This window comes from Alexandromys fortis, unplaced genomic scaffold, assembly GCF_014885135.2.
Source record: "Alexandromys fortis isolate MF-2015 unplaced genomic scaffold, M_Fortis_MF-2015_v1.1 scaffold_9, whole genome shotgun sequence".
Lineage (NCBI taxonomy): Eukaryota > Metazoa > Chordata > Mammalia > Rodentia > Cricetidae > Alexandromys > Alexandromys fortis.
In genome coordinates, this window is record NW_026067892.1 from 3,917,377 (window position 1) to 3,930,669 (window position 13,293).

Here is a 13,293-nt window from a genome sequence, read left to right on the forward strand (position 1 = left end):
AGATATAAGTGACAATTTTAGAGTGGTAAACTGTAAACTGGGAAGAGGAGGGACCCCAGCAGTGACTTGAGACACCCACTGGCACTTCAGGGCTCTTTAATCAACCTCCCCTCTGAGCCACAGACTATATCCCAGCCCCAAAGACTCTTTCCTTTTGAAAAAAGAGAATTCCTAGTTATATTCTATATCAGAGAAATACACAACCAAAAAACGATGTGCAATACAAAAAAAGAATCTTACGTCATATTAAAAATCAAGACCAGTCTCTTCTGCACATAAAACTTACCAGAGAAACCTTGGAAAGGGAAAGCAAAATGGAACCAATAGCCTTTAAGAACTAGAGTTCCAGAAGCCAGGAGCAAGTGCTAGACCAGATTACTTCTTTGAGACCAAGGACCTTTATCTTTGATTCTAAGACCACTGTGGTGTGGTCACTGTGTAAGGACACGCAGAGAAATCAAAGGCAGAGAGCAGAACGCACCTTGGAAAGGGAGAGGAAGCCTTCACTGGCGAGCACCTCCTGAGCATTTCTGTCCATGAACATGCAGCACATACAAGTTAACTTGGGCAGTGAGTAGAGACTGGCAACATCAAAAGTCATACAGACGTTCTGGATGTTAAGGATGGTGCAGAGATACTCAGAGGTAGAATCCTCTAGCTCTGGAAATCCATATTTATGAGCCAGGCTCAAAAAATCCAGCAGCACCTCCTCCTTCTCATCTGTCAGTGTCGCCCGCCCAGTGTAGATGTATTTGAGCAGCATTGTGAATGCTTCTGCAGTGGTGTCCTGGAGAGGGATTTCGGCTTCAGGCTGAGACTCTCGCATCCCACCATACAGTAATGCTCTGCACACCAGAGAAGAAACAGAGTTGGAGAACCTCAAATACCATTTGCTACAAAATACATGTAAAAATGGCTATCAATACTATACACGTATAATAAATTTGCTTAATGATATAAAGATTCAGGTGGAGAATACAAGTGATTGTAAATAGTTTCTTTTACAGAATTTAAAAACCATTTAGAATTAATATCATAAACAACTGAGCTAAATGAGGTACCTTGAGAACGCAAAATTACATGGAAAGTTGGAAGTCATCATTTTAGAGGAACAATGACTCAATATAAAGATGTTAAAGTTTAGAAAGTAAAACTCTACAGGAAAATGATGAGACAAACACTAAGGGGAGCCTCTGACTGCTGCACAGCGAGAAAACAGCTTCTGTCGTGCAGTGTTTTAAGGGGCTATGTAAATGGACCCCTTCTTTTTGCAAAATAATTTAGTAATACAGCTATTCAAATCTGCAGTGTACATACACTAAGACTCAGCAATTGTTCTTTAAGACCCAACTAGAGAAAAAGATAATTCATTAATGATATATAGGAATGAATACTTAAACTAAACACTGGGAAAAAATCAAAATGTCAAGATGATCAAGGCTGAAACACTGTGGCACAAACATTCTATGTCACCACTAGGAAGATCAATAGAGATTAATATGTGCTAGCTAGGAGACATCTACCTTGGTTCTTGCCCAGTAATGAGTGAAGGGGATTCAAAGCTTACTGTGAAAAGTTCCCTCTTGTATAGCTAGTATGCCCTTGCCAGGGAACAGGTAAGATCTGGTGACAAGACTTAGTCAGGACTCCCCCCAACTACTGCCAGTTAATTTTGCTTTGCACAATAGTGTTATCAATGAGAATCTGAGAGTTTCGGTGGTAGCATGGTTTAAGCCCAAGTGAGTGACAAATACTACGAAGGTTCAATATTTTGAAGCACAAATGTCAATGAGTAAGGGGAATGTATTCCATTAGCTCAATACCATCTTCAAGTTTCTGAAAATGTTTGGATTTCTTTTTTTAAAAAATATACTGATCATATGACATTCACATACAGGTGGGGTTTTTTATTTTGTTTTTTGGGTTTTTTGTTTTGCTTTGTTTTTGCCCAATTGCTTTTTAAGGAGAGTAAAATATACAGTACTCAGAAATAGAAGTTCCATTATTAAGACAGGGTCTTTAAAAAGTACATTCAGATCTTCAAAAAGTTAACTGGTACTGTCTGGCCCACTTAGCCTTCTAACCCCTTACTTCTAAGCTGGCTCCTAAAGAAAAGGTAATTCTCAGAAAGTAACAAATCCACAAAGATAAAGTTCTTTCAGACATGTACTAAAGGATTCCACTTGTTATACATAAGTTACATGTTTTTATTTTCTTCTTTGTTTTCAAAACAGGTTTCTCTGTGTAACCCCAGCTGACCTGGAACTCACTCTGTAGACCATGCTGGCCGCGACTCAAGAAATCCACCTGCCTCTGCCTCCCTGAGTACTCAGATTAAAGGTGTGCGCAACTACTACCTGGTTCATATTTTTCATAGAAAACACTAGTGTTTCCCATGGATGACTTAAATCTAAAAAAGGAAAAGAAAAGAAAAACCACATTACATACTTACCGAAAATACTGGCACCTAGCTGCTAAAATTACCCTGTGGGCAGGAAACCGCTTCTTTTCCACAACAAATGTGACATCGCCATATTCTTCACCAATCAACAAGGCACCAATGTGCTCAGACAGAATGTGCACGTGGTCGATTTCCCCCACTGCAGTAAAGGGGCGAAGAGGGTGGCTGTTACTCATCGTGTGGAACAGATGATAGTCACTGACCTGTCACACAGAGGAAGAGCATGGGTCAGTGAGGAAAGGGTGCAGACACAGAAAACCGCACTCCACCAGCCAACCAAACTGTACCCCAGAGTTCATCAGCAATTTTTTTTTTTGAAACAATCTTCAACTGTGTAATATAGGCTGGCTTAAAAGTCACTATAGTTGAGGTTATCCCAGCACTCACCCTCCTCCCACCTCAGTCCAAAGTGTCAAAGGTTTCCATTTTATTTTAGGTCATTATTATTTTGTTTTTTTTTTGTTGTTTGAGACAGGATTTCTCTGTGTAGCCCTGGCTGTCCTGAAACTCACTCTGTAGACCAGGCTGACTTCAAACTCACAGAGGGGATGCCTGTCTCTGCCTCCTGAGTACTAGTATTAAAGACATCCACCACCACCACCACCCAGATGGTTTCCTTTTAATTAATCTGCTTATTCTAAGAAGCAATTCAACCTTTTTTAACTAACTCCACAACCTTCACTGCCTCCTCACACTAGGAAAACAGAAATGCCTGGATATTGACATACTAGTAGTGCTTGGAGCCATCACAATCTAGACACACTGGCTTTGTGCCAAACAGCACCTCATGGAAAGGCAAGCCAACCAGCAGAGAGGGCCTACACTGATCACAGGCTGATTTTGCAAGGCTGGATACAGCTACACCCAGGAAAAGTCTTTCAAGTACAGATTTGGGAATAAATTACAGACTAATATCATTTCATGTAAGTGATTTTGGTCTGAAACCACCTTAAATAATTTATAGAAAACAATCTTCTGTGGTCACAAAAGTGACTTACTTTATTAATAAAAATTTACAGAAACATCACAGCGCTCTTCCAAAATGAGAATCCATCTGGCATAGTCTCTAAACTGCTACTTCTCAGCCTTGGTGAAGTGCCGTGAACTAATACCACCACACCCAAGAGGCCGAGGCAAGATTATGGGTTCAAGGGTAGCATGAGCTACATAGTAAGACTCTAATGATCAGGTTGATGGCAAATACCAGAATATCACTATATTTATAGGCACTTCCTTGCCTTTATGTACAGTCTGTCTATAAAAATAAATGAAAATCAAGGGGCTGGAGTCAGAGTAACATACTCAAAAGGGAAGTTAAGACTTAGGAAGCTAGAACTGCTCTTAAATCTTTATTTTTAAGCAAGCCTTTTCACACGTAAGAACTCAGCAGATACTTGAGGCTCTTCACTAGCATTCAGACCCCCAGGTAGAAGAGGTGCCTGGTGCCTCAGAAGTAGTCTCTCCACTGCACAGAGACCAGGGAAACTGAGCCAATAAACAGTCTTTACTGAACCCTCACGATCTTCAGCAGTCTGTCTTAACCAGCATTAAAGGATGAAGGTCTCTCATCTTCAAACTTCCACCCCAGATCTGTTACTAGCAAGGTGTATGAAGTCCATCTCCTCTGTCTACAGGGAAACCTTCATGAGCAAAGCTCTTTAGCCGCTTGTGATCACATGACCAGCCCAAAGGGAGACTTACCAACAAGAGCTGCGATGAAAGAACATAATGGATGGCTAGCAGCACCCTCCCCTGTTGCCAAAGGGTGGTGGTTTGAATAGACTGGCCCCTGGAAGTTCCGTACTCTTGAATAGCTGGTCCCCACTCGGTATGGTTTGAGAAGGATTAGGCCTGACATTGTTGGAGGAGGCATGTCACTGGGGGAAGGCTCTCAAGTTTCAAATACTGTTCCATTCCCAATGTGCCTGTGCCTACTTACAATCTGTGACGTGGGCTCTCAGCTGTTCCTTCGCCATGGCTTTGCTCCACCATCACCCTAACCCTCTGAACCACAGTGCAATCACATGCTTTCTTTATAAATTGCCTTGCTCAAGGTGTTTCATCACAGCAATGAAAAAGTAACTAGTACACAAAACAAACCCCTTTCCTCAACTGCAGCTTCCACTTCAAAGAGTCAAAACTTGGCCATCTTCAGTCATTTGTATGAGAAAAAAACAAATTCAGTTTAATAGGACCAACTTAAGCATTAGCAACAACAGGAAATGTGTGCTACGACACTTAACAGAGAAGTTGGGCCACTTTCTATAAAGGTTCCATAGCAGTTACTTCAGGCTTTCCGCACTACACAACAATGTCATACATACTCCAGTCTGCCTTAACTAAAAAGAAGCCCTAGGCAAGAAGTAAATGAAGGACCATGGCTGCAGTCTAATAAAGCTTTGAAAAAAGAATGGTGCGGTGTCTGGGGCATGAACTCATTACAAGCATGCGGGCCTGGGTTCAATCCCCAAAAATCCACATTAAAAAATGTTGTCCTCTTTTTTTAATGGTTGCTGCCTTTTAAGCTAGGCTGTACTAGGCAGCAACTGCAACTCAGGTGTAGGCAGAAAGAGCAGCAGCCCAAAGAGCAGCAGCCTGAGGAAGAAATTCTGTTCCCTCAGGCACTGACTCTTTCAAAGAAACTAAGAGAATTTACCTAAATCTCTGTCCTGCTAAAGAACTCGAGATTCAAAGGCTGAGGTAGAATCTTGCTTCCCAGAGAGGCTGAAGAGCAAGCAGCTCACCTGGCTCATCTCCCAAGAAGTCCTCCTCGTGCCTTTTCTCGCCTCTCCTTATAAACCCTTCTCCTCCCGGCTGGTGCAACCTCCGGACCGCAGGTGAATTTTATTTAATCAAACACACCTTTACATCATTAAACAAATGTTTTGGAGTATAAACAAAAGTAACACACCTTAAAATAATATTCTACAACACATGGAGGCTGGAGAAATGGCTCAGAGGTAAAGAGCACTGGCTGCTCTTCCAGAGGACCTAGGTTCAATTTCCAGCAACCACATGGCAGCTCACAACTGTAACTCCAGTTCCAGGGGTTCTGATACCTTCACACAGACACACATGCAGGCAAAACACCAATGCACATGAAATAAAGATAAATAAATCATTAAAAAAAAAAAAAGCAGGGCATGATGAACATAGATTGTAATCCCAGCACTGGAAGGCGGAAGGCTCTCTGGCCATCCAGTCTAGCCTACTCAGTGAGCTGCAGGCCTTTGCGAGCTGTGCTGAAAGAAAGGAAGGGGGAGGGAAGAAAAGAAAGAAGGTAGCGCTTGAGAATCAATTGAGACCCAAAATTCTCCTGATCTCTACAGACATAATACACACACACACACAACAAAGAGATACACACATACGACAGACACACACAGAGATCCTCTCCCTCTCCCCGCACCTACTCTCTCTCATATTTAAAGAGAAAATGGATTTGGTCAAAGGTCACAGTTTGCCATGTGCTTGACTAACAACGTGATCAAGAGCTCCAGATGAAGGCTCAAACAGGGTTTGAGATTTGTTTCTTTCCTGGTAATTTATCCCACTGATATGCAAAGGCCATGGTTGCTTCCTATGTTGGCCAAACTCTGAGAACTACTAGATTCTGACTTCAAACTCCATCCCTCGCAACAGTACTCCTCCATCACTCTGCCACTCCAGATCAAACAGACATTTGCACTGAGAGGAGGCACTGCACGTGGCTCATGAATATCCTCCGGTGTAACATCTCTGAGCATTTATCTAAGTAAGTCATGGCCAGGATTCAGCCCACTGCTAATGACTCTGGCTGAACAATGACTGGTTTTCAGTTAACTAGCTCAGTGGGATATTTACAATTCATCAACTGACAAATCATGAGCATTAATTCTGAATATGTAAATATCTGCCTTAATGGGTTCACCAGATCTTCACTTCTCAATACATATAATTTCACTTTGCTAAATTTACATTTTAATTATGTTTTTCCAAGTGGAAATATAAAGTGAGTAGTGCTGGATACAGAAAACAGCCACTTAGTGTGGAATAAACACAATTTTTATTGGCGTATAGAAATAATTTTAATTAGACCAATGATTCTCAACAAGCTTGCCATACACTGGAACCACACAGGAAGCTCAGAAAAATGGAAATAAGACGATTGAGTCCCACCCTTCAGAGAGTCATATTTAATTAGTCTGGAAAGGAACACAGACACCAGAGTCACCATACTAAAGTGATTCAAATAAGCAGCGTGGAGAGCCACCAGTTTAGACTGCTGTGGGTTCGTGATTTGAATGTGGTTTGTCCTTTGATCACAGAGTCACAGAATCAACAGGTGATGGAATAAGGAGGCAGCAAGGAACCTTTAAGAGGTTAGTCAGCCATTTGGAAGGTCTTAAGGTCACTGAGGACAAAGGGATTAAGGCAGTTCTCAAGGGACCCTTTGGCAGTTTTCTGAAGAGTTGCAGCCATAGCAAGCTTGGGTCCACTAAGCTCTCTGGCTTACTGTTTCAAGACATCTTTTTTTCCTCCCACATGTGTTCCCATCATTGTAATACCAGATTACTCACATGAGCTCCTGGGCCAATGGCAGGACTATGCCCTTGAACTTCCAAAATTATAAGTTAAATAAATCTCTTTTCTTTATAAAGCTAGCCTACTTCAGATATCTCATATAGTTATACAAAGCAAATACAGTTTATATTCCCTAGGTACACAAGTTCAAAAGCAAAATACGTCCAAAAGAAAACAAGTTCTGTCTTAGGCTAAAATTGCTGTGATAAAACACCATAACCAAAAGTAACTTAAGGAGAAACGGGTTTATTTCACCTTATGGTGTACAGTGCATCAAGAAGGGAAGTCACGGCAGGAACTCCAGGCAAAAACTTGAGCAGGAACTGAAGCGGAGACCACGGAGAAACACTGCTTACGAGCTTCTCCCCAAGACTTGCTCAACCCACCTACTTACTCCATTCAGGACCACCTGCCTAGGACCACCCTCAATGGGCTGGGCCCCTCCCACGTCAATGAAGAAAATGCCCTAAAGACTTTGCTATAGGCTAATCTGATGGAGGCATTTTCTCAATTGTGAGGGTCCTCTTCCCAGATTTCAGCTTGGGTCAAGCTGGGGGAGGGGGGAACTAACCAGGACAAATTCTACTTTGATATTATTGCAAAGAGACAAATAACCAGACTGTATATGTATATACGCAGAAAAATATTTTTATCAATAAGCTAGCTTATCTACAAACTGATAGTTTGTGTGTATTTCACATGCATTTTTTTTTAAAAAAAGCCTACTTTAAAAATCACATGTCAATATTTTTAAGTCACCAATTTTCACTTGATAAATAATAAAACTGGAGGGAAAGGACTCAAGTTAGTGGGACTGGGCACTGACATGACGAGCTTCTACTCTGCATCATGCTGCATTGCATTAGCCACACAAGTCCATCACACTCAGAACTTGAGAATATGAGATAATTTCCACACTCATCATGTGGGTGTATAGAAGATGATTATTTTCTCGTTACATCTTATAACTCTGTCACTCTGTCTTTTAATGCTTATTTTGCCCTGCCATATAAAATCAAGATACTTCAGTCATAAAACAAGAAGAGACCATGTAAGGAGACAAGACAGAAAGGGAACCATTGGGAACAGAAGTGTACAATGAGGGAGACAGGAGAGAGTCTTCATGATCAACAAAAGCCAAGTATAAAACTGCCATAAGGACATAAGGAAGCCTCCTTTTTTTATTTTTTTAAAGATTTATTTAGTATCTACCCGGTATCTACCTGCATGTACATCTGCAGGCAATAAGAGGGCAGTATACCTCATTATGGATAGTTATGAGGTACCGTGTGGTTGCTGGGAATTGAACTCAGCACCTCTAGATGAGGAGCCAGTACTCTTACCCTCTGAGCCATCTCTCCAGCCCCCATAAGGAAGCCTCTTACAGTGTATGCTAATTGACAACAAACTGAAACAAATTTAAGAAGAAGTTTTGAAAAATCTGTACAAATACACATTATTATTTAGGCAAACAGTCCCAAAGGCTTAAACTCCTTCCCTTTCCCTAACACAAACATCTGCCCTGTGGCGATCCATTTCTCCGCCCTTAAATCTGGAGTTGGAGTCACTTTAACCAACAAAAACTGAGGCTCCAGGCCTAAGCCTTTGGGAATCTGACAACATCTACTTTTGTGCCTTTGGGAAACCCTGAGCTGCTCAGGCCACGTGGACAGGCCAGATGGAAGTAAGAGGCCCTGAGATTATTCACAGATGAATCATGAACCCAGGGAAAAAGAAAACCAACATATATTTCCAATCAAGTCCTTCCAACCTGCTCAGTCATCAGCTGGGCTGAATGTGTAAGGATGCTCCAACTCGAGCAGGTGCCATGTGGTCTAAACACAAGCTAGGCCCTGATTAAATTCGTTCAACAGAATTATATTCAATATAAAATGGCTAGCTATATAAGCCATTAACTTTTAGAGAACTTTGTTACATAGTATTACATGAGAATTAGTGATTCTAGTGGACACTAAGTCAAATGGCAGGATACAAAAATCAACATACAAAAATCAATAGGTTTTCTATATGCTAATAATAAAACTGTCAAGAAAAACGCAGAAAAGAAAATCTCATTCATGTTCATCTTGGCCTCCGTGACAGTGAGAGGACCATGTCAAAGCAACAAGCTATAGAATTGCAAGGGAACAAGCCTCTATGGCACGCCGGTGAAAGACTGTCTAGATTGGATTATCTGACGGGAGAGGGCCCATTCTAAATGTAGGTGGTAACATTCTATGAAGTCCCAAATGAATAAAAAGGAAACAGAAAGCTGAGCAGCAGCATTCAAGATATGTTTAATATGGTGATTTGAAAGAAAATGGTTCCCAAAGGGGTGGGTGGCATTATTAGGAGATGTGGCTTTGTCGGAGTGGGTGTGGCCTTGTTGAAGGAAGTTATGTCACTGTGGAGGTGGGCTTTGAGGAACACTTGGCTACTCCTCCAGCACCATGACTGCCTGCACACCACCCTGCTCCTTATCATGATGACAACGTACTGATCCTCTGAAACTGTAAACTGCCACCTCAATTAAATGCTTTCCTTCATAATAGTTGTTGTGGTCACGGTGTCTCTACACAGTAACTAAGATACACAGCAAAGAAAATAATCCCAGCAAGTAACAGAGAGGATCACATGTAGTTTCTGAAAAGCAAAGAAAATAATCAGCTATCTAAAGACACAGCCACAGAGTGGTGGGAACGCTTCCTAGTGTACAGTCAACAGAGGATAGATATAAAACTATGAGGACTCCCAAACATAGCTACAAAAATCCACGAATCAGACAATTAGAAGCCAAATAATGAACTAAACAGACATCTCTCACAAGAAATACAAATAGCCAATACATACTTGGAAGTGTTCAGTGTCCTCAGTCATCAGGGAGAGACAAATTAAACCTCTACTGACCAGCAGGAAAAGCTGATATTCAGAAACCAAAGGGACTGGAGAGAGAGCTCAGTGGTTAAGAGCCTGTACTGCTCTTGCAGAGGACCAGAGCCTAAGCTGAGCGGCTCACCACTAAACATGACCCTAGCTTTAGGAGATCCAATGCCCTCTCCTGGCCTCCAGACACCTAACTGCACTTGTATGTACATATCTTCACATAGACACATTCACATAGTCCAAAGTTAAACAAATCTTCTTTAAAAATTCTACTATGAGCCGGGCAATGGTGGCGCACACCTTTAATCCCAACACTCGGGAGGCAGAGGCAGGCAGCCTGGTCTACAAGAGCTAGTTCCAGGACAGGCTCCAAAGCCACAGAGAAACCCTGTCTCAAAAAACCAAAAAATAAAAAAATAAAAATTCTACTATGCAAGAACTATATCAGGAATCTCTACAACCAGTCCTGGGCTCAGTGATTCACTACGGTCTCTCATGACTTAGTCCAGTTAATATTCACTGTCATGGTCTGTTGCTGTAAAAGTACACAAAGGAAATTATGCAGGAGCTGGAGAGACGGCTCGTCGATTAAAAACACTTGCTCTTCCAGAGGCCCCAGGTAACACCATATGGCCACTCACAACTACCTGTAATTACAGTTCCAAGAGATCTGATGCCCTCTTCTGGCCTCCATGAGTTATTAGGTAGATACACGGTATACATATATACATGCCAGTAAAACATTCATGTACATAAAATAAACATGTTTTAAAAGAAAGAAAATTATCAGAGAGAATGGATCCATGAGGCAAAGCCTACAGAAAAGTAGGCAAAGCTTCCTGGGATGCTCTCCGAATGGAGTCATATAGCACACTCTGACCATCCCCAGCAATGGGCTGGGACAACACAGACAGAAAGTTCCTGACCAAGGAAGTTAGAAACTTCCTGCTTAGAAAGTTCCCGGAGGGGCTGGAGAGATGGCTCAGTGGTTAAGAGCACTGTCTGCTCTTCCAGAGGTCCTGAGTTCAATTCCCAGCAACCACATGGTGGCTCCAAACCATCTGTAAAGAAATCTGGTGCCCTCCTCTGGTGTGTGGGTATAAATGGAGGCAGAAAGTTGTATACATAATAAATAAATCTTTTAAAAAAAAAAAAAAAAGAAAAAGAAAAGAAAAGAAAGTTCCCAGAGTATGGGGAACACTCTCCATCGCTTGTGGGAGTGAAAACTTATACAGCTACTTTGGAAATCAGGATGGTGGTTTCTCAGAAAATAGGGAATCAATCTACCTCAAGACCCAGCAATACCACTCTTAGGCATATACCCAAAGGAGGCACATTCACACCACAAGGACATTTGTTCAACTATGTTCATAGCAGCATTATTCACAATAGCCAGAAATTTCAAACAACCTACATGCCCCTCAACAAAAGAATGAACAAAGAAAATGTGGTCCATTTACACAATGGAGTACTGCTGGTGATAAAAAAAAAAAAAAAAAAAAGACATCCGGAAATTTGTAGGCAAATGGACAGAACTAGAAAAAAAATCCTGAGTGAGGTAATGGAGACCCAGAAAGACAAACATGGAATGTATTCACTATAAGTGTATATTAGATGTAAAGCAAAAGATAACTAACCTATATTCCATGACCCCAGAGAATGAGCCTATCTATAGTCCATGACCCTAGAGAAGCTAGGTAACACGGAGAACCCTAAGAGAGACATACATGGATCCCCCTGGGAAGAAGAAATAAACAAAAACTCCTGAGAAAATTGGGAGCGGGGAGAAGGGATGGCAGAAGGGGAGGGGGAGAGAAGAAGGAAAGTGGGGAGGAGAACATGAGGGGATGGGATGGCCGAGATGGGGGAAGGACAGAGAGGGAGAACAAGGAAAAACATACCCTTGATTGAGGGAGTCATTATGGGGCTAGCAAGAAATCTAGCACTAGGGAAATTCCCAGGAATCCACAAGGATGACCCCAGCTAAGACCCTAAACAATAGTGGAAAGGATGCCTGAACTGGCCTTGCCCTGTAATCAGATTGATGACTATACTTGTCTGATGTGGGATTCCCCCCTCTGTATGACAATGGCTTAGTAAAGTCAGGCGGGAAATCTGACAGAGATATAGAGAGAAAGTAGGCAGAGTCAGAGAGAAACCATGTAACTGTAGAAGAAGACAGAAGCTGGACCCTTACCAGTAAGCCACAACCTTGTGCCAATACAAAGATTAATAGAAATGGGTTAATTTAAGATGTAAGAGTTAGTTACCAAGAAGCCTGAACTATTGGCCAGTGTTGTAATTAATATAGTCTCTGTATGATTATTTGGGTCAGGGTAGCCAGGAAATGAACGACGAGCCTCCATTTACACTTGTCATCACAGAAACTTCATCCAGCAACTGATGGAAGCAGATACAGAGATCCTCAGCTGGCACTGGGCCGAGCTCCCAGAGTCCAGTTGAAGAGAGGGAGGAGCGATGTAATATGAGCAAAGGGGTCAAAAGCATGATGGGATACCACCAGAAACAGCTGACCTGACCTAGTGGGAGCTAACTGACTCCAGACGGACAGTGGGTTAACCTGTATAGGCCAAACTAGGCCCTCTGAATGTGAGCAACAGTCGTGTGGCTGGGGCAATCTACAGGGCCACTGGCAGTGGGACCAGAATTTATCCCTAGTGTTTGGATTGGTGTTTTGGAGCCCATTCTCTTTGGAGGGATCCCTTGCTCAGCCTAGGTATAGGGCGTAGGGCCTTGGTCCTGACTCAAAGTGATGTGCCAGACTTTGTTGACTCCCATGGGAAGCCTTACCCTCTCTAAGGAGTGAATGGGGGGTGGGGTGGGTAGAAGGCGGCAAGGGGGGGAGGAGGAGGAGGGATGGGAGAGGGAACTGGAATTGGTATATAAAATGAGAAAAGATTGTTTTTTAAAAAAAAGAAAGATAAAAAGAAAAAGAAACTCTATGACCAGAGTGCTTAGTGGACGTTTCCCACATGGGTAGTCCCTGCCTAAAATAAATGTAAATTCCTGAGTCTCAGAAGAGAGCAGCCAACACAGCTGTTCGGTTTACCCATAGTCCACAACAATCTAAATTGTTAGGCGCTATGGAAGCACCAACCTGGCAAGCAGATTCCTCCAAAGACAGCAGTTCAGGCCTGCTCTGTTCATTCTTCTCTGCAGAGTTTAGAGATAACAAGAGGACTTAATACCACCAAAAGCACCAAAAATAGGGGGCTGGAGAGATGGCTCAGAGGTTAAGAACACTGCCTGATGTTCCAGAGGTCCTGAGTTCAATTCCCAGCAACCACATGGTGGCTCACAACCATCTGTAATGAGATCTGGTGCCCTCTTCTGGCCTGCAAGTATACATGCAAGCAGAACACTGT

The 13,293-nt window shown here is 42.2% G+C and overlaps 1 protein-coding gene across 1 annotated transcript in view; it reads right to left on the bottom strand.

Moving 5' to 3' along the window:
- Btbd9 (BTB domain containing 9) overlaps positions 1 to 13,293 on the bottom strand; it is a 353,804-nt gene that overhangs the window by 313,478 nt on the left and 27,033 nt on the right. The window contains exons 2-3 of the mRNA XM_050138586.1: positions 2,453 to 2,664; positions 482 to 845 (exon numbers count right to left, since the gene is read on the bottom strand). Of these exons, the coding sequence (XP_049994543.1) occupies positions 482 to 845; positions 2,453 to 2,637 (549 nt within the window). The 5' untranslated portion in view covers positions 2,638 to 2,664. The remainder of the gene's footprint in view (positions 1 to 481; positions 846 to 2,452; positions 2,665 to 13,293) is intronic.